At 46.4% G+C, this 26,745-nt stretch overlaps 1 protein-coding gene across 1 annotated transcript; it reads left to right on the top strand.

The window, feature by feature from the left end:
• The first annotated feature begins 1,049 nt into the window (after positions 1 to 1,049).
• Positions 1,050 to 26,745, top strand: LOC136101753 (exocyst complex component 3-like). The gene is made up of 12 exons (XM_065838151.2): positions 1,050 to 1,370; positions 2,977 to 3,571; positions 5,286 to 5,403; positions 9,952 to 10,026; positions 12,206 to 12,306; positions 13,338 to 13,430; positions 14,761 to 14,893; positions 16,099 to 16,209; positions 17,723 to 17,878; positions 20,882 to 21,003; positions 23,236 to 23,421; positions 25,271 to 26,745. The coding sequence occupies exons 1-11, from the start codon at positions 1,085 to 1,087 to the stop codon at positions 23,414 to 23,416; spliced, it is 1,971 nt and encodes a 656-aa protein (XP_065694223.1). The 5' UTR covers positions 1,050 to 1,084; the 3' UTR covers positions 23,417 to 23,421; positions 25,271 to 26,745.

The raw sequence follows: 26,745 nt of genomic DNA, 5'->3' as shown, positions 1-26,745 counted from the left end.
GGCTCATATTGTATTCCCTTGAAAGAAGCTTTCTGGGAAAATAACAGCAATTCCCATACATCATGTTGCTCCAGTTTAGGGCACGATCTGCAATCGTAGTGTGTTCAAAATCTGCATACTGCAGAGAATCTTGCCTGCAGGACTGGCACTTTGACATCCAATTTCCTTCCACAGAGAAGTCTGGGGAAATGTTAGAGGTGGGCTTGTTGGAAAAATGCTGATGAAGTGAAACATAAACACGTTGTGTTGGAGTTTTCATGGGAAAATATTGATGGAGGGTTTCAACATGCCTGGCATGCATCTCTTCAGTACTAACCCTCTCACTCCATCTTGCATTCATACATCATGCAGCTATAATATTCCAAAGGAAACATTTTAACTTTGGCTGATTAAAAAATAAGGTCAAAATGGAATGTACATAAAGCCTCTCAAGATTAAACCTTTTTCACAACTTTGGAAAACAGTGTATTTTGCAACCTTGGTATTTCCTACTGGCAACAGTTCAAATGTATGGCCACTGCTGGAATTTCTGGGGCTTTTCCTCCCTGTTGGCTAACATTGGGCTGGCTGGGAGGTGGGAAAAAATTTGGCTCCAAAGCCAGGCCTGACCTCCTTGCCAAAGAAGAACTCAGGTGCAGCCAGGGCACGTGGGGAAGATGGAAAGTGATTTGTGCTTCATGGAAACTATTAATAATCAACTCCCTTAGACTGATAGGATTGTCATAGCAGGGATGTTTTAGTCATTTAGAAAACGCTGAAGATCCCGCTGGCTTTCCCCCAGTGCATGTGGTTAGACTGTGTATGAGGTTTTTGACATTGTTTTCCTAGAAGAGAAAGAAGTTACCTAAGAGGGAGGGCAGCCTATAAAAATGTTTTCACTCAGCACGGGCATGGACCAGGCTGGACTTCTTAGAAGGCAGCTGAAGCCTGTAGCCACATGGAGAAAAGAAAAGTCTGGGGAGAAACGTCTTCTCTGGGAGAGAACCACCAGGAGCACCTTGCATAGAAGTGTTTCTTACCTTTTTTTGTTGTTTTTCCGATAGTATTCTCAATTGGACAGAAAGCATCTGAATCTGCTGGCATCATGAGGAAGATAAAGTATTCCTGGGGAGCCTTAGTGGGAAGAGGCAGTAAGTGGGAGAAGATGGCTGGGGAAAACGCAAGGATGGTGCCCAGGGACACGCACGAGGAGAGGAAGAAGCAGGAAGCCAAGAGGAAAGGGAAACTGAAAACTGTGGCAGGCAAAATGCTAAAGGCCGTGGCTGGTGGGAAAGAGGCAGCGGAGGAGAAGGCTGGTGGTGAGGATGTGACAGGGAAGTTGCTGAAGACGGGAACCAGTAGGAAGGACATGGAGGGAGAGATGCCTGCAGGTAACCTTGAGGTTGTCTTTGGGTCCCATCCTGGACCTTCTCTGCCTCTCCCAGCCCTGCAGGCTCTTGTTTTTGTTAGCTTCTGAACTAGGTGTGTTATACTTTCCTCCTCCCTGTCCTTCACCTGAGTTCTTTTCCTTTCTGAACTGTACACTTGCTCCTCTGGAAACTTTTCTATTTTACTTTCCCTTTGCCTCCCTTTGTCTTTGCTGTCCTTATTTTTATCCCTGATGTGTCTTGTGAGAAAGATGATGTACGTGTGACTGGCAGCCTGTTGGGTGTGAGTGTGCCATTTTTCCACAGATGAAGAGGGGGAGGTAGGTTGTACATGGGCTAACTGTACCAAGGAATCATTTCCTATCTGTGGCATGTATTGAGGCAGGATGAGTGCAGCTTGCTGAGCAGCTTGCCCATTGCTTTGCTGAAGATCCTTGCATCAACCCTTCTCCATTTTGTGTCACATGCCTCCCTCCAGTCCTGGTTGATTTAGTTCTTATTACACAGATGAGGTATTTTCATAGAGAAAAGTTTGGATATGGGTAATGGAAACTCAAACTCTTTCATTCTTCACTCTACACCCAAAGCTGTCTCCTGAATTGATTTCAGAGTCCCACAGCTTCTGGCCTTGCTTAACTTTCCCAGGGTTCTCATCAAGTTCGATTTTTCCTCTGGGCTCTGCTCCAGATGCCTTTGGGCAAATCTTCTTAACTCTTTGTTACTCAATTTTTGTCCTCTGTAAAATGCACAGGGAAAGAAATGCAGCTCTGTGCAGCTGTTGTGAGATTACTTCTAGCTCTTAGTGGTGGGCTGGGTGTGATGGGTAAGACGCTTTGGAAATAAGCAGCGGGGAAAAACTTCTCCATCCAACTTCTGAACTTTAAAGATTTAATAATTGCCTTGACGAGGTGTCTGGTGATTAGGGTGATGGCTCAGTCACCACAGCTTCTTGCAGATGTGAAAGTCATGGGATTTATGTGAATCCCCTTAGTTGAGACACTGCAGATGGGTTGCCCACCTTCTGATTTTGAGCTTTGGGTGAAATAGCACACATAGTTATTTGGCCTAGTTAAAAAGCCCCAGCACAGAGAGGGCCCTGGACTGCACTGAGCATCTTTGGTCTAAGACAAGAGCTCGCTGGCAGGAGTGAGACCCTCTGCGTAGCGATGCCAGACTCTGAACAGGAGGAAGGGACCTTGCAAGAGAGTTTGCAGCACTTTGTTCCAGGGTTTATGTAGAGAAGACAAAGGATTCCTTCTGGGTTTGACTTTCAGCTGTTGGCTTTTTCAGAAGATGTCCTTTCTCTGATGCTTTTGTTCTGGACAATATATACCTTCCTTAAGTAAAGATTGTCATTAATGAACCTGAATTGCCCACAAGAGGAGGTCTACTGGGATGATGACAGAAAGCTGCAGAAGACCAGTCCGCAGGCTTAGTTAGCCTGGAGGAGGAAGGATGAAAGACAGAAAGAAAGACAGGAAGGAAGGAAGGAAGGAAGGAAATTTTGGGGATACGTATAAACCAGATACTTCAGTACTTGGATATTGAAGTAATGGGTCCTATAGAGGAATGAACAAACATCAAGTTGTCATTACTCTCTCTGTTGCAGAGGAAACCATCTGTGAATTCATTGAGCAAGGAAAATTTTTTGAAGCTTGTGATCATATTTATGATCTGGAGCATTCTGGAAATGATGGTGTGGGCAAGTCTGAATCTCTTTATACACTACTGGCTGAACGAATGTGGACTGTGGTGGGAGAAGCTCTCAGTGGAAGTGGTGGGATGTTCCTGGAGCCATTGCAGTCAGTGGGGGAATCTCTGAGGTGGGAGAAGCAGAAGGAAGCAGAGTGGCTTGGCAGCAGCCAGGAGACAGACTCTGTTTCCACTTGGAGTCCAAACTTCTGGAGGAAAGATCTGGAGGAGAAACTAATACAGTACATGACAGCCCAGATTCCTCCCTTTGGTTCCTCTAGTAGCACAGACGAGACTGCACTAAAACAGCACCTGAATCATCTGGAAACGACATTTCTTCCCAGCCTGGAGCACAGAAGTGGTGTCTTCAAGGAAGCAGGACTGTTCGCCACCTATGCCCGCTGCTGTCATGCCTCTTTGTCTTCCCACCTTTCTACACTTACTGGCAGCAACCATTTCAGCTTCAGACAATGTCTTTTAATTTATGAATGGGGCCTTAAAATGTACAGAAGGTATGTTTGAAAGACTTCTTTTTCTCTACATTTCCCCTGTGTTTCTGTTCTTCAGTTCTGAGCACAATCTCTGCTTTCTGTTAACGCAGTGGTACTCAGGACTCTTGCTGAGTTTAGACTTGCCCACTGTCTGTTTTATCTTCTGTGCTCTCAGAATCAGAACCTTTTTTCATTGCAGTATTGCCTCTTTCTAAATCCTTAGTATTGGGCTCAGGGGCTTATCTGAGGTAGGCAGGTATTTCTCCACTGGACTCTTGTTGGACTTGCACAGTGTCCTGCTTTTTCAAACAATTTATTTTATTGCATTAAGCCTTTTTTTTTTTTTTTTTTTTTTTTTAGCAAGGTCCATAATACTCTAGTTACTCCAGAATAATTTTCTCTTGCCAACATGGTACTCTGCTGACTTCTTTTGTTGTCTCCTTAATTGCTTGCTGTTCTGTCTGGCTTGCATTTTGACCAGTTGTTTCCATTTTTGCTGCACTAGTGTTCAGATCACAGGAGAAACATATAGCAGATCATTAAATTCCTACCAAAGTTTGGGAAAACAGATGTGGCTTTCCCCATGATCTGAAGTGTGACACATCTGGGACCTTTTGCCCCAACGTGAATTCAAAGCCTGTGGGTTTCATCAAAGCCTAAAGCTTACTATTTCTTTTTGTATGACAGTAGTAGATAAGGTGTTTGATTTTCTGTGTCCATGGTTACTTTGCTACTTGACAGCTTCAATCCACTTACATCCCAATAATTTTCAGCCCTTCTGGTTTATTTGATTACTTCCATCCAAGCCTAGAGTTTCTCTGTTCCTTTTATTAATTACACTTACAAACCCTTGATTAGCTCATAAACAGTTAATCAGGTGGGTTCTTCCCCTCACCAGCTCCCAAAGGAGGGAGGCAGGGTGGTGGGTACCTGCTGGTGCATGCTGTCCTCAGACACATGGGAGACGTGGCCAGGATGCATCCCTTCTGCTGCTACTTTTATGGGTTTAAAATGGTAAAACTTCAATTTTAAATAAGAGTAATGGATTGATGAAATATTGGAAACTTACATGAAACTGAAGGTGAATAATTATGTAATGTAAATATATAATGAAAAACTCAAAGACAGGAAAAATGTAAGTGGTTTGCAAATGCTGAATTCCTTCAAGGAAAAAAAAAAAAAAAAACAATAGCAGCCTGTGACTATATTCAGGTCAGAAGGTTGTGAAGAAAGTGGAAATGGGAAAAGCAGAGATGCCAGATTTAACTATTTTGATTTTTCTCACTGAATACAGTTTCAACCTTAATGAAAGCTCCTGTGTAGATGCAGTTGTCCTGGTATATAGCTGCTTTTTATTCCATTCAGAGAGAATATGTGGCACTTGTAAAATTGTGCATCCATGGAAGTGTGTTTGGGTGACTCTGCCCAAGCCCGAGAAGGAATTCAGCAGCAGGACTGAGGGAGGGGGAGAGGGAAATGGTGAGCAAAAAGTGCAATTTGGGCAGCAAATACAGGAAGAAGGAGAAGAAACATCATGAAAGAATACCTGGAAAAAGGGTGTGATATAGATCATCTACCATGTCGTGGCTGCCCCAGCTCTGCAGACACTGCTGGGTACTTGTGGGGCACCCTGTGTGCTTGGCATGAGGTGCCAGACAGGGGCTGCCAGGTGGACGAGGGGCTGTGGACCAGCAGGACGCTGCCCCTCGGGCTGAGATCTTCTCTCTATACACAGCAGCAGCGAGACATGTCTGCGATCCAGGCAGAGCCCGCAGCACAGCCCTTCTCTTGGTGTACAGCATCTTGTGTGGGTTGCATTGAAGACTGAGGAAAAGTTACTTGCAGTCACTCGGGTAAGAACTCAGGAGTTTTTCCCCAATATACCTGTTTTTTTCCCATGGTTTTAAAATAAGGAATGCCATTGCTAAATTAGCTGCTCCCTTGCTGGCTGAACCAAATCTGCTCAGGTGTGTGTGAGCCCCAAAGTCTCCATCTTGGCCGGGTTTCATTGCAGAGCCCAAGTGTGAAGGTCCATGAGTGTCTTTTGCCAAAGGGATGCTGCCCTTTCTTTGCTCCTTAGCAAAGAGATGTTAGGAAATTTGCAAATCTCTTTTCATCCTGTTGCTGCCTCTTCATAGAGCTGCTCTCTACTCTGTTCAGGAGCCAGTGTATCTGGAGGAAACGGAGGCTATGGGTGAAATCCACATCCTTATTGAGAGCCATTTCAAGATGCTGTTCGTCTTCTCTCCAGCTGTTATTGAGCCTAGAGTGTGCAACAGGTGTTTTTCTTTTTTTTTTATAGCCCCTTTGCCTCAGCTGTGCAGGATATTGAGGCTGCTGGGTTTGTCTGTATGTGGACGCCTCACAGCTGTCTCCAGCTGGGCTGACACTGCTGAGGTTACAGCAAAGAGTATTTCCTGAGCCCAGCACAAGAAATCGTGCAGCTGGTGCACAGCCGGCACTGCCCTCCCGTAAGGTCGGAGCAGAGCATCCTGCCTTGCCCCACGGGTGACCTCAGCTCCAGGGCTGCAGGAGCTCCTTCTTTTCTCAGTGAAGCTCCTCCTTTGAAGGATGCTGTCTTGGTGTGTGGAATACAAATGAAGGAGGGAACGTGGATTGTAGCAGTGGGGAGCTGCAGAGGAAACCGTGCTATTTGGAAAACTCAGCGGGGACTTTTCGATTCAGCTAAAGCCAAAATGCAGCAGCAGGAGTTACCATGCTCATCTCTCTCCCTTTCCACCAGCCCCTGGGGAGCAGAGAGGGGGAAATTCCATGGCAAACTGCTGAATCACCAAGGGGAAAGTACTCTAAATTGCAGAGATTTTCCTCAAGGCTTATTCCCTGAGGGAGAACACGAAGGAAGTCAGAAACATTAAGCAGAGGTGCCAGCTGGTGACAATATGCTTAAAACATACCAATTTAAGTGTTTAAGCATCTTTATGGTCTGTTTCTAATCATTACCCTGGGGAAGACCGCATGTTCTTCAGGTCTGTTTTTAGCACATATTTCAATGAAGGAAATGACTTTACTTAGGGTAGTGCTAGTGAGGTTATCACTGAGTCATTGACAAACCCTCAGAGATACTGACTAACAGTGATGGAGAATTTAATCTTTTTTTTTTTTCTTCTTCTTCTTTCTCTTTCTAATGTAATGGCTGGAGAAAGCTTTTGTTTAACCATGGGCTCTCTTCTTCCACCATGTGCTGAGTGGGCTCACGTAGATCTGGCAGTAGTTACCAGCTCTTATGCCACACTGCCCTGAGCTGGCTGCATTTTTTCATGCCACCTTGGACCTGGAAGCATTGCAGCTCTACCTGGTGCCATATAGCACAGAGAACAGAGCTAGAATTGCTGGAGAGTGTAGTACAGCAGCAACCCAGCTCGCTTCAAACCTGGCCAGCTTAGGACCAGCTCCAGGTTCAAGCTAATGAGCTTAAGTGGACATGAGCTGACTCCATACGGAAAAATTATGGATATGTCTTCACTCAGCTCAGTGGCATAACTTATAAAACCTGCTTTATCCCTCTGTTTCTTTTTCCAGGATATGCCAGCCCTTTCATTATTATGAATATACAGGAAGCTGCTATTGAGCAAATATCCTGTCAGTTATCTCTGAGTGACTGTAATGTATAATTGTGATTCTAAATCACATGGTGTAGGTTTTGCCACCTCAATGGATGACTAATTTTTTCTAAATGAAAGGAGACATGACCAGAATAAGCCATGGTCTGCTTTGCCTACGAAAACCTGGCTTTGTCACAGGGAGTGCAGGCCTGATACCTCTATAAAATAAGATCTCCTTAAACAGAAATGAGCTATGAGAGCTGTGACCACATCTGAAGGTGCTGAGAGCTCAGATGCCACGTGAGTTTCAAAACCACTTCCAAACAGCACTGCTGGGAACTTGGCCAGCTCTGCACGTAGGCTGCGTTCCCTCAGCCCAGACATGTCTAGAGCAAGGAGGCTTTGTGCTTTTTGAGGTTGCAAGGTTGGTGAACTGGAAATGATGGTGCTATCGATAGGGTTGTCGATCTATCACCCCTGAACTTGCTGTACTGGGGAATGTGAAACGAGTGCAAGGCAAACCTTCCAGCATGACATCTTGGTTCATTCTGATACTGAGAGGTAGAAAATGAGCTTTCCATCCCCTGCTTCAACTCAAAACTACCTCTTTGTCCAAAACCGGAGATGACAGGACTAAACATGCACACCTGGACAAAAGCTCAAGGCGGGTTTACACTGACCTGCAAAGGATCACTTGAATCTGTGTCTTCTTCTCTCCCTCTGTTTTTTTCAAGTAGACAAAAGGAGGACTGAGGAGTTCATGTGCTTTGGAGGATTTGGGCTGAGGACCTGCTGCTGCCCAAATGAATAAGGCTGTGCCCACCTGCCTGCTGGTGTGTCAGCGGTGTGCCCCCACCCATGTTGGGTATCTTAGCTAATTTTGTCCACAGTTGATAATTATGTAGAGCTCTCAATAATACCCTTGATACAGCAAAGACATGGACCTGTTGGAGAGGATCCAGAGAAGACCACAAAAATAATCAGAGGGATGGAACACTTCTTCTGTGAGGACAGGCTGAGAGATTTGGGGTTGTTCAGCCTGGAGAAGAGAAGGCTCCGGGAAGACCTTATTGTGGCTTTTCAGTACTTAACAGGAGCCTGTAAGAAAGATGGGGACAGGTTTTTAGCATGGCCTGTTGTGATAGGACAAGGGGTAATGGTTTTAAACTAAAAGAAGGGAGATTTAGGCCAGACATGAGGAAGAAATTTTTTACAATGAGGGTGCTGAGACCCTGGCCCAGGTTGCCCAGAGAGGTGGTCGATGCCCCATCCCTGGAGACATCCCAGGCCAGGCTGGACGGGGCTCTGAGCAACCTGATCTGGTTGAAGATGTCCCTGCTCATTGCAGGGGAGTTGGACTGGATGACCTATGAAGGTCCCTTCCAACCCAAACTATTCTATGATTCTATGATTTAATGTTAAATTCTTGCATGTTTTAAAACTGCAGATGGGAAGGACCCAAGTTATAACTCAGGCTCCTGCATTTTCCAAGAGGCAGCAGTTGGCTGGGTGCTCAGCACAGGTGGGCTGGCCATCCACGGGTTGGAAGCTTTACAACATGGGGTGCCATGCCTTGGTCAGACAGGGAGGAACAAGGAAGAAACTGGGCCTGTTTGTTACAGCAGAAATTCTGGTCTTTTCCATGTTGGAGCTGTGGTTGCCTGAGGTGCTGGTGTCACCACAAGAGCTACAAACAAGCAAGCTCATGCTAATTCAGACACATCATCTGATCCAAAGCAACTAAGTACTGTGGCTCAACAAGTTACTGTCTTGTAGTTACTGACTAAATGCATGCTTTGTCCTGTTGGGGAGCAAGACCTTCATGTTGGCTTAAGCTGACACATTTTACTGTGCAACTGGGGCAGGCTAGAAGTGTTTGTGCAGCTTGTCTGGGATGTGTTATCCCAGCACATCGTGTTCACACAATTGCTCACAGTCAGGTGATGGCACTCAGGAGGAAAGGAATTTATCTTGGGTTGTTTACAACTGCTTGTTTGTCTTCGATTAACACTTTTCAATGAGTATGGCAGAGCAGTTGTTTTGAATAAACTTTTGATGAAATTCTTCAGTGACAGCCACATATTTCCTAATTCATCAGCCAGAAAATAACAAAGACAAAAAAGGAAGATCAGACTTCGCATTCTTTCTGTTTCTTTGGAGGAAGATGCAGAAATGAAAGAATAAATAAGCGAGCCAGGCTTCTGAGTTTAAAACTTCTGTAAAGGTCAGATCGTGTTTTAAGCAATGAGCTCTTTCTCTGCAGTGCTAGTTTTGTTTTTACAGCCCATTCAAACTAACATAAGCCAGCCAAGTCTTGGGAAATTTCCCATCGTGCAGCCTCATGGGGCTCATCTCACCATGACAGTAGCTCTAAACACTGACCCAACTCCTTTGCTCTCCCAAGTCCCTGGCTCAAGTGAAGGAATGCTTTTAATTAACACTGGCTGGTTTGTGTGGGTGCTGGTTGGAGATGAGAAGGGTGGAAAATCTCAGCTACAGTAGCTGGCAGCACAGCGTTGTGTCTAAGCGTTGTTTTGCTGTGTGGGCGCCTTCATTTGAGCTAAGCTAACTAGGGAAGACTGTAGATAACTCGAGCTGACACTGGGATGAAAGGAAGCTGCAAATCATTTAAACTCAAACAAACAATGTAGAACAAAACAGAATAGTGTTATTAGGTCGGCTGGAAAATAGCCAGGCTTTGGGTTAAACGGGACGACCAAAAAAATAGAGGCAGAAATTAATCTAATCCAAATGCATAATGAGAGGCTGAGAAACCTAACTCGATATGAATGCCATTGTATCTCAACTGTTCTTTTTTTCTCTCATTTTAATATTTAGAATGAAGTAGGAAAAGCTCTGAAAGAAGCCTTTGATATTGGGAAACCCCCTTGTGCAGATGCTGCAGTCATTCAGGTAAACCAGGGGGAACTGAAAAACTCTCATGCTTTGGGCAGTCATGTTTTTGCACACTAGCATGTAGGTATTTGGCAAGACCTAGTTTTGCATCTCTTGGGATAAGCTCAGTGTGTGAAAAGCTTGCAAGTTAGCTGCCATACTTAAACTGCATCTGTTTGCTTCCAAACCTGTTTTCTTCTTGTGCGTACTTGAAGAAAACTAAACTAACTAAAAAAGGGTTGAGCCTGAGATTAGCTGATTCAAGCTGAAGTTGCATTTTCATATATGTACCTGGATTTTTATATAACCTTTTGGAAAATAATGCTGTAGGTTAACTGGTCTGCTCTGTATGAGTTCCGCAGAGCACTTTCATAAAAGCAGCAAGAGCTGCTGAGCCATGTCAGGTCCCTGTATCTGGCAGCACCAACCTGGGCAGCTTGGTCCATGTGTGTGCTGGGTACAGCTGTGACTGCTGCCCCGGTGTGTTCAGCAGCGCAAGGGATGACTGCAGAGCACAGCGATGGCGAGTGCTCGAAGGGTGTCACAGAAGCACTTCTGATTCCTGAGCAGTACATACCATGGCCAGAGGGTGTTTGGATCAAGACCTTCAGAAGGCTTAAAATAAATCCTGGGGTTTATGTGCGGATTCAAGTGATGCTAGAGATCTGGGATATGTTGTGGGTTGCTGTGACTGTATCTTTCTTCTCTACTGCCATCACCCCTGCAGCAGTCCTGTTTCAGGTGATGAGAGAGGGAAGAGCCTCATGGACCTTTAGGATGGCAGACAACCTCCAGCACCTCATTGGAGGCTGGCAGTAGACATTGCAGATCAACAGCAGCTGGCCTTCCTTGTGAGGATACAGCTTCAGCTGGCAAAAAGTGGCTTTTCTGGGCCAGCTCAGACTCAGGCACCAAGAGCAGAGCTCACAGAGGTGTCTGCTCCCTCCTTACCTTGCCTGTGCCCTCGGAGTGGTGGACCAGTGATGTTCTCAGTGATGTTATCTGTGCTAGGGTGGCTTTTCTCTGCTGAGCTGGCTTAGATTTTTCCTGCCTCTGGCTGACAGAGCAAAGGTTTATAACAGTGACCAGGCTGATGACTGGTTTGAATGCTGTGGTCCTCATTGCTGGCCATGCTTCAGCACAAGTGTTTTTGCTCCATGGTGTATGTAACTGGTGGGTTTGATTGCTGTGGGGTAGGTGATGGAAAAGCCTGGCTAAATAGGCAAACCTTATGAAATTACCGCCTCCTCAATTTTCTCTGGCTGACACTTAAAGACCAGATAGAAAATGAACAAGATGTCATGGAAATGCATCAGCCATAGTTTCTGGACACTGGTGTGGTGTGTTTTATCCTGTCCCTTTGGGTGAACTTTTACATCTGTTGTGAGCAGTGGAAAAACCCATTCACAGTGTGAATCACCCTTTGTCTTTGACCAAGGCTTCTGAGAGCACTGGGAGAGCACAGCCTATGAGTCCATCTGTCTCCTTTTATCCATCTGGCTCTCCTCCCCTTGCAAGCTTTTGTTTCCACAGAGCAACTAATGGCCAGCATTAAGTTGCCACCTGCTCAAGCCTACCCACCGCAGGGTGGACTTTTAGCTGTAGCACAGCCTCCTGCAGGCACCTGGGCCACTCATCTGGGGTCAGTGGGGTGAGACAGGTGCCGTGGGGTTTGACACATGTTGCTTTGTCAGGCATGAGAGGTGGTGGCTGGGAAGAAGACACCTGTCTTCCTCAGACATCCCTGGTAGGGACCCTGGCAAGACATGCACATCACACAGTTAGAGCCTGCCTAACCTTTCTTTTTTAGCAGCTACGCCCAAATGTATCCGCCAGTGTGTCACACAGAAGCACAAGTGCTCCTGCACACGGAAGGTCTTTGTATGAGCTGAGCCAACAGGCTGGACATTGCTACCAGAGAACATCTGTAGGCACAGGCTTTCACCTGAGCTCAGGACTTGGCTCCATCGTGTTGACCACAATGAAGGCAGCGGTAGCAGAGGTGTAAGATCAGGCATTAAAATAAGGCTCCTAAAATATACTGTTATTTCCATGAGGGCTCTCAAAACCAAAACAGAAGTTGTTTCCTAGAAGGCAGAAGGATTTTCACCAGGGTGACAGATGGGACGTATTCTGGTTCACTGCATAGGGAAAAATTACCTTGGCCAATTCTCCTCTCATGCCTTGAAATCCACAGATACTAGTGGAGAAGACAGAGGCTGCTGGGCATGTCAGTGAGAGCCTGAGCGAGAAGGTGGAAGCTGCGTGCCTGGAGGAGTGCCTGAGCTTCCTGGAGAGGTACGAGGGATGCTGTTCTCCTCCTTGGCATGTCCTCAGTGCTCAAAAGAAAGAAATCCTGATGAAGTGACTGGTGATGCTGTGTTCACCAGATCTGCCATTGCCCCTCTTTAGTTTGATGGCTGTTTCCCATCAAGCTGTTGCTGGAGAGACAGCCCTTTGCTGTTGTTGATGTGCACAGCGTTTGCTGTTGGGCTAAAGCTGAGAGAACAAAGTGCACCCAGACTTGTCTGGACAGGTTAAAGCCTTGGGGGATGTTTATTCCGGAGAGGCTCAGACCTTAAAAACAACCAGAAAGAGGGAGAGCCACATGGCCAGTGCCCAGGCTTGGCCCTTCCTGCCCAGGCTGTGCTTCCCAGGCACAGTGCTTGCTGCTGGCTCCCTGGGAGGGCGCGGAGCTCTGCTCCATCCTGCTTCTCAGAGGAAGACAAATGTCTTCTTCTCATCTTCTGCCCTCTTACCACTTCTTCTTGCTCCCTTTATCTGCTTTTTGCTCTCAGGCATCTCCCTCCCTGTGTATCCCCCACAGCAGAAAATGCCAGTGCTGCTGAGAAGGATATTTCAGAAGAAGGTTTGGGTTAAGATCCCTGGCTCTTCACATTCTGAGAGGAAGGAAATTCCTATAAAATGGAGTAATCCATGAGCCTTTCGTGTGACTGAAGCTGTGATGAAGCAGTCAGTAGCCTTTGTGGGTTACTCAAACATGCTGTGGCTTTATCGGCAAAGACTCAGGTGCTTCCCAGAAACAAGTGTCGCAGTAACAGCAATAGTAAAATGAACCTCCTGCCTCTCCATCCCTGGCAGGGGCACCCAGGCAGCTCTAGGGCTCTCCTTGTGCCTTTCCTATGCTCTCCTTCCTCACCAGCTGTGCAGGACAGAGACTTTGTCCTTCACACCTTGAAGAGTGAAAGTGTCTGCACTGAAAAGACAAATAATCACAGAACATTTCTCCCATTTGCTGCTGGGCTAATGCTCTCAGATATGTTACGGAGCACGCTAGCTTAAAGATATTTCTTCCTGTTTTAATTTAGCTATGAAAATGAAGTAAGAAGCTTTATCCAGCTTGATTGCTACCCTGGGATCTGCAGCAGCTTACGGATCCTGGAGAACTGCTGTATTCTCAGGTTAGAAGCCAGACCCTGGTGACATGTAGAGCAAAATGAATTTTCTTCTTTCTCATCTTCTTCTAACTCTGCTATGGGGTCAGCCTTTCCACCAGCTGAGTCTGGCCATCCTCCCCCATGCACAGCAACCCTTAAGCGTGGAGGGAGCCAGCTGCAGTAAGAGGCCTTCCGAGCTGTCTGTCCCAGCTGCCCTGTGAGAGGGGGCCAGGACTGCTGTGTTAGCAGGGCAGTGCTGCTCCTTCTCACCTGCTCCCAGGCCCTGCAGATGCCAGGGAAGTGGCCTGTGGTCCAGCGTCTCTCTCATCCTCGTGTCCATGACCCTGAGCAGGAGGCAGGCTGCAATGCTGTGTTTCATGTGGTGACATTATCCTGGCTAACCCTGCCATGTGTTGCGATGTGGTTCCTCTCCCTGGTCTGATTCTCCCTCATTAGGAGAGCCTCATAAACGTTGCACTGTGTGTGCTAGTGCACTTCAAAGTAAGCCCAAGCTTAAGTGCTTTGCTGAATGAAACCTGAACGAACATGCCAGGCTTTCCCTGGGGTTGCTGGGAAGGAGGGAAGCAATGAAGCACAGAAGGGTGGGGGAGGCTGTTTGCACCTACGAGCTAATTTCAGAAGTGCTTGCAGCAGTGGAGAAAACAAGGTTGCTTCTCTTCTTCCTGTGTGAAATCATCTGGGGATCACTGGAGTCAGCAGAACCCCAAATCCAGCATATGCACAGTGCTTACTTGACATTGGAGCCTTTTGTTGAGCTTAGGTAGCTCTTTGGTTTGTTGTGTTTGCATGTTACTGATGCTGGATCCTTGATTGAATACTTTCAAGTGTCTTTTATGTAATTCTTTACAGTGATACTAAGAATAAAGTTACACACTGAACTTTTCTGGAAAGTAAAACGTCTGGTTTCAAGCTGGTGATAATTTTAACCAGCTGGCTTGACGACTATTCTGATGGAAGAAAATTATTCATCACCATTTGTAGGGTGCTGAAGGCATACAGGATGCTCACCCAGCCTCCATTTGTCAAGGCCACTTCATGCCTACTCATTTTTGAAAATATGAGAAATTTTACTCATTTAATCTCACTAGTGATGGATACAAGTGGTGTTTGTGTACGTTGAGCTTTTGTGTCCTTGTGGCAGTATCTTAATGAGAGCCATCCAAAAGATGGGTGCATGTATGTGGGTTACTGAGCAAGCCCGGGACCTGAGCGTGTGTCCATTCAATTACCCAACAGTTGTGTTGGTTATTGTAGGAAGAGTTTTGATGTGAGAGAATAGCCTGGTTTGATCTGATCAATACTTTCCATAACCTTTGGTGTTTTTTTTAAACAGGACTGTCTGGCATAAGCTAACATACATTTGCAGTGTCAGCACTGGCCAGGATGTTAAGGTAAATGGATTTCTAGACAGGATGGAAGATGAGATTACAGAGCATTTTCTGCAGACAGTCACTTCTAAAGTAAAGGTATGGGAGACCCATGTTAACACTGAATATTTTCAGACTGTAGGGCATGCACGCACTTCACTCTCATGTCCTGATTTGGAAAGCGTGAAACCATAGTTTAGCTTCAGGCCCAGTACCCTCCCCTGCCTCATCTGAAATTGTGTATTGACAGCTCCATCTTTTCCAGTTTTGGGGATCCCAGTTCCACTGTTTGTAGTATTTGCTGTTGTGCTACAAATGGGTACCCATGGTGGCCCTGGTCACCCAGGTCCCAGGGGCTGAACTTCACCTGACACCTACTCATCCCCAGCAGGCAGGCATCTTCCTGGGGCAGAGATAACTCACAGAGCCCAAGGCTGCAGTGGGTAGTCAGGATGTAGAGAAAGCTGACCAGAAATGTGTCCCTCCCTTGGGATAAGTTCCCCTCCCTTCATGCTTTCTATTATTAGACTATTGGCCCAGACGTCCACCTTCACATCCTGGGCTTCATGTCTAGAAAACACACAATTGCAGGCTCCTAATGATGTGTGGTGTGTGCATTTCCTTGGGAAGCTCCCCTCAGCATCTTCAGGCTCATTGTACAGGCAGAAAAAGGAAAATGGCAAAAGAAACCCTGGCCACACTGTGCAGTTTTGGGCTTCAGAGCTCATTATCATCCTGTCAGCTGGGCCCACGCATCGAGATGGGAGCTGGGAGTGGTTCTGACAAGGAGTACGGACAACCCTGGGGAGGAGGAGGAGACCTGGGGCTCAGGTTTTCAGTCCTTCTCTGGCTGTGTCAACACGGGCTTCAAATGACTGAAAGAGAGTTCATCCCCTGCCTGCCTGCTTAATGGTCCTTTTACTTTCCCATGGAAAAAGAGGCAATGGCCATGCTGGGAGCAGAGTGCCAGAGCAAAAATGTGCAGAACAGCCAGATCTTCCTGTGCTCCCCATCCGTAGAGGCACATTTTACATAGTCCCTGGATTGGAGCTATTGCCACCCATATTTTGTAGCTTTTGGTCTTCCAGGTTTGGTCTGAAGAACTTAATACATCTGTCCTGAGTTTGAATGTTTTCTTTCTTTCATGTTTTGCTTTTCTTTGAAATGAAGGCACAGGATGCTGCAGCTCATGAAGGAGTCTGTTTCCGAAAGCAGAAAGAGCAAAAGCACACTAATTCATGTCTGTTGTCTGTGTGGTGTCTCTACACGAGCACCCTTTGACTCTGTCTGTCCATTTTCCTCAGGGAACACTGAAGGAGCACTTCAAAAAGTGTGACAGTGGATTTGACCACATCCTTGAATCCTTAAAGCAAAGCTTTCTGGCATTTGGGAAGAAAAAAACAGACACGTATGAGGTAAGAAATAAGTAAGAACAATATATTACACAGGAAATCACTAAAACTACTCCTTGAACCTTGGGATGGCACAGTATTTGAACATTAATCCAAACTACAATTGTGTCTGTTGCCAAAAGGGCTTTTAAAGATCTAGTGGTCTCAGTCTAGTTCCTCTGTCCGAGAGAGTTAGATCTCTTCTTTGCTGTGGCAGCCAGGACCTTTCTGTAATCTCAGCAGAGAAACTGATTGGTGAAGAAATGTAGAAACTGAATGTATCTCCCAGAGAGGGAGCATCAGGCCATCTCTGATCCTACCATTGCCCCAATGCTATTATATTGGAAACCTCCTCAGCTTCTAATGCGCTTCACCCTTAGTTGTAAGGAATAATTATCCCTTTGATGGAGAGTGGACATTTGGAGAGGTGAAAAGTCTAGGTCCCCAAAGGACATAGTCTCTCAGGCACAGTTCAATATGCCAGGGTTAGCAAAGAACAACCTCACAGAATACCTAAGTATTTTCACCTTTACAGTAGCCTAAATGATTTGTCTAGGGTCCCATGACACCCTTGAGTTTGCTTCTTCACTAATGAGGTTGGTATATGGGGTACCCTCTTTTGCAGGCAGGTTGGATTTGCTGCTGCTGCCTGTGCTGCACGTGTCCCCCTAAGTGCTGGACTCCCTTTCTCTTACCCTCCCAGGCCTGCAGGCTCTTTGACAGTGCCAATTTTAATTAAGATTTTGAAATGTGGAAAAATGTAATGGAACAGAAAAAATCAGGAGTTATTCTGCTGTTGTTCAGAGCCTGTCACTGGACATTATGTCACACTAATGCTGGGGCAAGTGGCAGCTCAGTGGTGGAGCATTGTGCCAGAGCTGTCTGTCTCTTGCTTTGTCTGTTTTGGACAGAGCTGGGGATTTCCTGTACCTTTGGACTGCAGCCTATAACTGCTCTGATTACAATTGCTAATGGAAATGTGGTTTCTGTGCAGCAACCCGTCTCCCCTTAGAAATGCTCGCTCTCCCTCCCCTTTCAGTCATTGCATGGTCTCAGCACTGGGATCTCTCGGCAGGTAGTGGGTGGTTCAGAGAGGCCCAGGTGACTTCTCTGTGCCCAGCCACAGATGTGTGCCCAAGGGTAAGGCCCTGGGACATGTCTAGTGGGGATGCTTCAGGGAGATCTGGCTTTGTCTGTAGTCTGAGCTGTCCCCAACTGACATGTTTGTTAGCTTGGGGCTAAGCCAAGTGTCCCTGCTGCTCTGGAGTGTGAGCGACCTCTGGCTCAGCTAACTGGTCCCATTGATTGTGGTTGGATGTCTCCACACTTATCATCAATGTTTATGTCATCCACATACAGTTTGGAGATACTCCATGTGCTAGATCAGACATTTTAGAGGGATAATTAAGCAAAGAAATGGGACAGCCATCTGGATGGACACTACATCCACTGTCTACACTGGTCAGAGTCCTATGGGTATAGTCTGGTCCTTGCTCAGTACAGAGAAGTTAATCTGGGGCTCTTTGCTTTGGAACAGGCCCTCGTCAAGGCTGTCAACACCATCATTATTACAGAGTATGTTCAGGCCCTCCTGACCACTTCCAGGAAATCATCTTCTGTGCAGAGGAGGGGGATTATCAGCAAAATAGAAGAAGATCACAGCATGCTGCAAACCATCTTTAAAGAATGCTTAGTAAGTCTTTGATATGGTTACAGTTTTGCTCTCTGTCATCAAGAACAGTACCAGCAGGGGAAAAAGCTCTGAAAGCAACAGAAAAGCTTAAAAGGTCTTACCGCAGTGGTATCCAGCTTCACAGAAATGACAATCAGATGTGCTGATGGCTCCTCTGATCTGCCAGAAGCTGTTAGTGTATAGTTTTGAAATGTGTGACTAGAGGAGGCAAGTTTTGCACTCCTGCCACCGAAATAAGGATGAGGCGTGCTCCTCCGAGCTGGTGAGACAGCTCTGAAACTGTCAGCTCCCCCAGGCAAGCCTTTGGTACATGGCATGGCGGTACAGAGGAGAAAGACTTGTGTTGCCCCTAGTGTTCTCTCTTGACCCTCTGGTGTGATGACCCACATCATCTGCTCCACATCTTCACCTTCTTTGTGGAGTGCCCCATAGGCTGCTGCTCCCTGGAGATGGGATATGTGGTGTTATCTGGCCTCCTCCCTCCCACAGGACCTTCCCAGCCTCTCAGAGCTGGGCTGATGGCTGAATGAGCCATTTCCCTGTGCTGCAGCGTTTCCTCACGGGCAGAAACACGCTGATGCTGTTGTGGTTGGTGACAGCTGCAGGGAGGATCAAGTCCTCCTGCAGGGTAAGCACCTCACACCATTAAGAGGTAAAGGTGCATTGCAAAAGGGGTAGATAGAGTGTAAAAGCAGAGCCACACCTTTGAAGAAAACTCTTGGAAAAATGCTAGGTCTGATTTGCAGAAGCAACTTTGGAAGCTTTAAAAAAGCCTCTTTGCTGAATTCCTAATCCCCTGTAACTGGCCGTGCTGCACATAGTCTCTGTGGATGCCACCAGGCTGTCACATGTGTACCTTGCTGACCCAAGGCAAAGACTGCAATGCCAGCAGCAGCTCCTCCTGCGGCCACTCCAGCTATCCTATGGGCCCTGGCTCAGCTCTTTTGCAAATGCAGGCTGAGAGCACCCAGGCAATGCACTTTGTAAGAGGCTGGTAGTCTGGTAACAGGACTCAGATGTGACAGAGCAGATAAAAAAGTCTGAGCTTCATTGATTTTAATAATTTCGCCAATTCTGAGTCATTCTCATGACTTGTTAATTGAAGTGCTAGGGACTGGAAATCTACTTTCTCCCAGATGAGTCCCCCCACAAGTAGTTTGTCAGCAATTCTTACATTGTCCAAAGAATAAAAAAAAAAAATCAAAATGATTTTCTGTAGGCTCCTCTAAAAACCTCTCAGATCCTTTACAATTAATGCATTAGTTTCATGGTGTAAAGTTGGAAGCTGCCAGAGCTTTAGCTGAAGACCCAACTCTCCTGGAGTGATCAGTCATTGACAAGTCAAAGCTTTGAGCAATCGAGATGTTGGGAATAGCAGGAGGACTCTCTAATCTTAACTCTGGAGTTTACCAGTAATGCTGTGCTCATCAGCTCTGAATGTCATGTGCAAGGAAAGCTGGTTTTATAGTGTAAAGGAGATACAGGAAATCTAATTATCTACTAAACCCCTACGTTCAGCTTGGGTGAAGAAAAGTCTGCATCTGCTTAGCACTGTTTCCCTTGTGTCCTCAGTCTGTTCTCTTTCTTATTGATGTGGGAGCACCGGAAACCTTGGGAAGGGAATGCATAAGCAATTTGCAGAGGACAGCCTGATCCTCAGTCAAATGAGGTACACAGTTACACATGCAAAATATGTCCTCTGCTGCAGACTGAATTTATCGTGCAGTTGCTGAACAGGCTGCACCTGCTCCCTGCCCTGCTCTGCCCTCTCTTCGGGCTCTTCCTTCCCCTCTGTCCTTAAAGCACATTAGGAAATACCTTGCTTGTCTCCTAAAAGCAGTACCTGTCAAAGGCACTTAAGCATTGCTGGTGAGACACCTCTTTTTTGTCCTTTTAGGTTGCGGGCTGCTTACCTCCAACCTTGCCTGTCTATATAATGCTTAACTAAATCTGACACCTTCAAATTAATTAGCATTTTGTAATACTGAGCTTGCCAAGTATGAAGCCTTACAGAGCTGGTGCCTTAGGAGCTGAGTATAGCTTTTGCACTGCGTAGAGCTACACATGCTGTGTGTCTGCAGTGCGGAGGAAGAGAGAGAAGGCTGTCTTTGAATATTACTATTATCTTTAATTTATGTTTGATGCAGAGGTAAGCTGCACTGAGAATGCAGCCTCTGTTCTTAATGCCCCGTGGAGATCAGGGGAACCTGGGCTTCTCCTGCCCCACTTTGGCAGCCTGTTCTCTGGGTTTGCTTTGTCAGAGAGTCTCTGTTGATGCGATGGCATCAATAATTCAGAGAAGCAATTTAATCGCATTACTGCACCAATGAAAAATGTGAGCAAGACCTGAAGCTGTCTCTCAGAAGTTCAGCTGCATTCTGCTGCCTCTGGTTTTGCTAAAAATGCTCTGTGTTTCTGGATAAGGGCTTTTTCTTCTGTGTGTTCAGATGGAGCTGACCCCAGGCAGCATCTACCAGCCACGTCATATCCTTCACAGTGTCCAGTCCTGCTTCCCATTTGTTCTGTTTTTTTTCTGTGAGAGGATCTGTGTCCCCTCGCCATTTCCCCAAGGTCGGTTTGCTGTCCTTGGGCTTGTTCCAGGGCAGCAGAAATGCCATCATGTCTGGCCAACAGAGCTTGTTTCCACATAGGTATAGGGATGTGCTTACTTCTGGAAAGAAACAATTTCCCATAGGGCAAAATGGCCTTGAGAGAACAGACAAGGTAGGGAAAAATTAAGTACATTTGCCTTCTTTTCCAGAGGAAATGCAGGAGGGGATTCTGCACTGATGAAGGCAGCTGCCCAGGTGCCCTGGAAGCTGCTTGTGGTTACACCCCAGTTTCTTTTCTCCCACCCTGAAAGTAAAACAGGTTTCTATATGTGAACAGACAGCCTTGCAAAGCTCCTAACACACGGTGACATCCCCAGTCTGATACAAATCCAACTCTTAATGTTGTGTGCTGCTTCCCTTGACCTAAACACACCTTTCCTTCTCTCCACAGGGTCCTACAGCTGGTTCCCTTAAGGATCCTATAAAAGCCTTTTTAGAACTTATTCAAACTTCTGATGCTGAGGGAATGAAAATAGCCCTTCTGCCCATCCTCAAAGAATTTCCTGATCTAAGGTAAGGTCTTTTGTTGGTTTGACTTCTGCAGTTTCTTACATGATTACTTGCCACCACTATTAGTCCTGCAATAATTTCTCTTTTCAGTGTGCTGGGCCAGGCACAATGCTTACCTTTGAATGCACTTGATGCTGCCTATTTGCAGGTGCTGATTAACAAGGTTTGTAACTTTGCCAGACATCAACCAGCGGAGTTGAGATGTCCTTCCATACAGGTGAAGGTTGGATGAAATGGCTGTCAACAAAGCAGGAGTAACACTGTGGAAAAATACTACCTGAATGGACAATTTACAGGCACATGTGTACCAAATGTAGGTTTCAAAAACACCTTTAACTTAGGCATTTCATAACTTCCAAGCACTTGGCTTTTGGCTTTCACAGGCTGAGAGAGTTGAGGTTGTTCAGCCTGGAGGAGAGAAGGCTCTGGGGACACCTTCCTGGGGCCTTTCAGTACTTAAAAGGGGCCTATAAGAAAGATGGGGACAGACTTTTCAGCAGGGCCTGTTGTGGTAGGACAAGCAGTAGTGGTTTTAAACTAAAAGAAGGGAGATTCAGGACAGACGTGAGGAAGAAATATTTTACAATGACGGTGGTGAAACACTGGCCCAGGTTGCTCAGAGAGGTGGTGGATGCCCCATCCCTGGAGACAACTCAAGGCCAGGCTGGACGGGGTTCTGAGCAACCTGATCTGGTTGAAGATGTCCCTGCTCAGTGCAGGGGGTTGGACTACATAGACCTTTGAAGGTCCCTTCCAACCCAAACTATTCTATGATTCTATTTCCACAAAATCCTAGGTGTATTCAGCAAAAAATACACTTCCATTTCTCACAGGAAGCTGATAACAGAAATTAAACCCAACTTTTATTAGGAAGGTGAGATCTTAATTTTTTCCAAAGTCTGTGGTTTATTACATCCATCTTTTGTTCTGATGTATTGTGCTACTGACTGTATTTTTCCAAGCTAACATGATTACAGAGTGGAGCTCTCTGTCACAGGATGCTGTGAAGGCCAAAAGTGTGAATAGCAGACAATTTGTGGTAGATAATTATTTCAGTGCCTGTTCAACATGACAGTCATGATATAGCCCCCAGCAAAGGAAGGCCTTAAACTGCAGACTGCCAGAAGCTGGGGGGCGGGGTGGGGAAAGAAGACAAAGAGAGATCATGTTATGCTTTGTCTGGTTTCTGTCTTCTTTTCCTAAGCATTTGCTAAATCTGAAGATGCTACTGAGCTAAAAATCTGGTTATCTGTTACAGCATAGCAATTTTTATTCTGTTACTACATATACACACACACATATATAAATAGTGGAAGATGGGACCAGACTCTTTTCAGTGGTGCCCAACAATAGAATGAGGGGTAATGGGCACAGACTGAAGCACAGGTGGTTCCATCTGAATATGGGGAGAAACTTCTTTACTTTGAGGTGCCAGAGCCCTGGAACAGGCTGCCCAGAGAGGTTGTGGAGTTTCCATCTCTGGGGACATTCAAAACCTGCCCAGACACATTCCTGTGTGATTTGCTCTGGTGAACCTGCTTTAGCAGGTGGGTTGGACTAGATGATCTGCAGAGGTCCCTTCCAACCCCAACCATTCTGTGATTCTGGAATATATATATACAAAACTACGTATTTATATATGCAAAACTATGTATTTATATATATATAGTATAGGAAGTGGGCATAGGAAGTACTCAGAATAATATTAAACTGATCCAGATCTCAGAGGAGGTCATCTAGGTATGAGTAGATACACTGGTCTTGATTTGAGCAGATTCCCATATGTTTAAAACTGTTTGGCTTGGATACATTTGCCCTGTTTATTAATTGATATGTTGTGGCCCCCCTCAGCGAAGCAATGCTATGTAGAACAAAACTCCTATAACCTTCTGGATGAACACGAAGTAGGGGAGAAAAGATACAAAAAAGGCTTTCAAATGGTCAAATGCAGTTAACAGCAACCTATTCTGGTGGATACAGATCTTTTTCTAGATGAGGTGAAGATTTCTACAGTTTCATGCGGATGCTGTGTGCATTGGGGATGGGACCCATGGGCTCAGCCATATCCCACCCAGCTCTTGTGATATGGCCTCCTACTTGCTAGGTAGCCAGAGGGCTTCAAAAAGCAGCTCAGCAGCTTTCAAGCCTTGGTCTGGCCCAGCAAAACTGAGTGATAGGAAGCAAGCTTTTTTCCTTGGCTCTTTCACTAATCTGCCCTCTTACCCTTTTGGAAAGGAAGGAACATCTGAGCGCAGTGCTGGACATCAAAGACTCGCTCAGCCGAGAAGACAGGGCTTCTCTCTTGAAGGCGTTTCATGATAACTGCAGAGAATCAGAAACAGAAGCAAACTTGCTTTTTGCAGATATAGAAATAAAACCCAGAAAATATGGACTCTGTGGCTGTCTCTGCTGTTAGCGAAGGTAGGTGTATGTGTGAGTGTGCTTGTGTGTAACACATGTAGCTTGCACAGGCATTCCTGCATTCAGGGAGGTGGAACAACTAGGGCTGTAGCATCACCTCCCGGAGGTCTTTGTTGCTGTATACGCCAGTTCTGCTTCCCTCTCTCCGCCTGCAATTCTCCATGTCACGAAGTGTGGTGTTGTAGGCAGTGCAGGGCGCTGCATGCTTAGATGCACGATTCAGATTACTGCAGGGACAAAGGAGAAGACAGGGCTTTTCCTCCTTGTCCTTTGCTCCTGCTTGCCTGTCCCTGCAGCAATCCCTCCATCCCATCTTCTGTGTGTGCACGGGCAGGTATCCCAGGCAAGTGTCTCTGCCTCCTGGCAGGGCACACTGAGGGATTTTCTGCTCCATGATCCTCTACTTTCCTGCTGCCTTTATGAGAGCTCTATTAATTAAATTTGGCTTGATTCTGTCCAGTGACTCTGCCATGCTGCGGGCACCAGAGGTGAGCGTGTCCCCTCTGTGCCTGCAGCAGCAGCTGGTGGCAGAAGAGAGGAGGGATAAAAGTCAGAGGGATGAATGTCACTGTAATGTCTTAAATCCCATCGGCATGAATTGCCAGGGCTCATCTGGAGCACCTGCAATCTCCTTTCAGTTTCCCAAGTAATTCCTTCATAGTCACAAATCAGGGATTTTGGGGGGTAAGCTGCAGCAGATCTTGAAAGCAAGCAGGTCCTCATGGTTTAAAAATACTTCTTAGTGGAGAACATGCAGCTGTTTGCTTCACTTTAAATAATCTGCAACTTCTTTTTAGTGCAAATTTGCCCACCTCAGAGCTAGAGAATTTTCTTTTATCTTTGACAGGCCAGAGCCCTTAGCTCTCAGAAATATTCTCCCTCGGCTAATATTTACAGATTGTCAACAGTCACCTTCTGCTGGATAAGGTGAATAGACTGACTGTCTCAGGTTGAGAAGCACAGTCCCTTCCCGCGTCCTCTGCCACTCTCCGGTGTCACCATTTATTTATAGGTCCCTGTGTTAGCAGATCAGGGATGAATTATGCAGGACGCTGACCTGGGGCCTCCAGGCACAAGCAGGCAGCGGGCTACCCTGGAATCAGGGAGAGAAAGCAATTAGAGAAACAGCACACAAACTTTCCCTTCTTAATGAAAACTGATTCTGATATAATGAACTGGCTATCAGCCACTCACTTTTATACCCTCTTTTCAAGAAATTACCCCTGGCACTGCCTTCACTTTAGAAAAGATATTCAGGAAAACAAGTTTTTAGAACACTGTAAGTCACTTGATCTCCTATTTGCTAAAATCCCCTGGGTAAATAGGCTCCCAAATCCCAGATGATCTGGCTGCGTCTGCAGTGCACATGTGCAGCCCGGGCTGGTAGCCTCACCTGAGCTCAGGTAACAGTGAAATGGGTTATGGGATATGCTCAAAGGGAGGTCACCTCCCTCCTTCATCCCAGCCCCGTGATTTTGCTGCCATGCTCTGGGGTGTGACCTGCAGGTATGTTGGGAATCATCTGCTTTCTCCCAGCCAGGAACGCAATATTTGCGCGTATTTGTCCCTTCTGCATATGGAGGTGGGAGGACTTTGGAAAAGTGTTATCTTTGGTTCTTTCATGTTAGTATGAAATGACCTCCCAGAAAAGGAGTGAGCAGATTTGGCTGTGGGCCCATGGACTGTGTTAGCCAGAGTAGCGCAGGAACTGGAGATTTTCAGCAGGTAAATGCCAATACAGCTTCATGCAAGAGTCTGTGCATAGGAGAGATGGTTTTGCTATTTAGCTGTTGCACATGTTCTGATGAGTCCTATTTAATTACCCAGATTTTTTCTTGCTTTCCCTCAGCCCTGCTGTGAGAAACAAGAGGTCTCGTTCCCACATGGCAGCATCTGCAATCGCAGCTCCTTGAAAGCTTCAGCAGCCGGATGAACGGAGAAGCATGAAAGCTATCGAAGACACAATCCCTTTTGCAGGAAAAACACGTGGCCCAAATCCTAATCTTCTATGCAAAGTCCAGGCAGAAGATGAAGGGGGTATGGCAGAAAGACAATCCTTCATAATTTCCTAGAGATTGCCACTTACCTGAGTCTTAGTGGTTATTCCCAGGACAAGGCATGGTGGTGTGTAGAGGAAAAGGAAGGTTCCCGTTCACCAAATTTCTCTGTTTCCACCCCTTGTTTCATACAATCTCCCACAAAACCAGGGACTACTGCACCACACAGTGTCCTAGCAGATGACATGGCATTGCAACCTTCCCCAGGGACCCAGGACCCCCTGTTTGGGAATCCTGCCTACCCCATGGTGCTGGTGGTGCCTGTGGGTTTGGGCACCTGGATCCAGCCCCTGAAGCCTGACCTGTGCCAGGAGGGGTGCAAACAGGGCTGCCCTGTCCCTTGCTCCCCACACAGGAATGCTGTGACCTGTTTTGGGGACAACCTGCCTTGGCAATGGCTGTAGGATGGGGAGCTCTTCCCTTATGAGTTTTACAGCTGGCTCTGGGGCAGAGTCTTGCATTAATTTTTATACCTTGGTTACTGGAAATTTCCTCTTGCAGAGGGAAGGGGAAGCCTCATGGGAAGCAGGCAGTGAAAGGAGTTGTTTGTCCCGGCCTCCGGGCAAGGTCTGTGCTGTTTTCAGATGTAAATAGGCAGTTCCTCTGGGAAAACACTGACTTTTCTTCCCAGTTATCTATGAACTGGTCACAACCTCCAAGCTGGATTTGGTTCAAGGCCTTCCTTTGCTATTGTGTTAGCATAGGCTGTAACTGCTCCTCTAACCGTGTAAACAAGCAAAAAAGCTCTGCTGCCTCAGACCTGCCATTGCTTTTCTGAGTGGCCATTCCCCCTCAAAACTGCTTCCCTAACAAGAAAAGGGTCAAATCTGTGCATAACCTATCAATGTATGAGGCGAGGGATGTATCAGGCTCTGGGACCTTTGGAAAGCGTAGACTCTGGTGGGTGCTCCAGGCTCTGCTGTGCTGTCACCCCAGGGACGTGGGTGTCCTGGCTCAGGGGCAGCTCCTGTGAGCCTGGTGGGAGCCAGAGCAGGTTTATAATTGTCCTGAGCTTTGTTTCTGTCACGGTGCTAAGTGTGGGGTGAGTGACAAAGGAGCAGAAAGGAACAGGCTGTTCCATCTCCAGGGTGTCCTCTGGGGCTTCTGGGGCACTGTGAGACCTCAGCACCATTATGTTCCATCCCTCACATCGTTAAAGGGCAGCGAGACTGACCCGTGGCCTGCCTGCCCTTCCTGATTGCATGTCTGCTTCAAAGATCCAGCTCCCATGTCCCTTGCATTTCATAGCTGTCCATTGCAGCTTTGG

This window comes from Patagioenas fasciata, chromosome 5 (assembly GCF_037038585.1).
Source record: "Patagioenas fasciata isolate bPatFas1 chromosome 5, bPatFas1.hap1, whole genome shotgun sequence".
In the NCBI taxonomy this organism is placed as follows: domain Eukaryota; kingdom Metazoa; phylum Chordata; class Aves; order Columbiformes; family Columbidae; genus Patagioenas; species Patagioenas fasciata.
The sequence above is the reverse complement of the archived record's forward strand: the minus strand, read 5'-3'. Positions and strand labels throughout refer to the sequence as shown.

What these genes read in the sequence shown, in the direction of transcription:
- LOC136101753 (XM_065838151.2), top strand. Translation starts at nt 1,085, where the DNA reads ATGAGGAAGATAAAGTATTCCTGGGGAGCCTTAGTGGGAAGAGGCAGT. An exon ending in GGAGGGAGAGATGCCTGCAG is followed by an intron (nt 1,371 to 2,976) that starts GTAACCTTGAGG and finishes TCTCTGTTGCAG; the next exon opens with AGGAAACCATCTGTGAATTC. An exon ending in CCATCTTTAAAGAATGCTTA is followed by an intron (nt 17,879 to 20,881) that starts GTAAGTCTTTGA and finishes TTCTCTCCACAG; the next exon opens with GGTCCTACAGCTGGTTCCCT.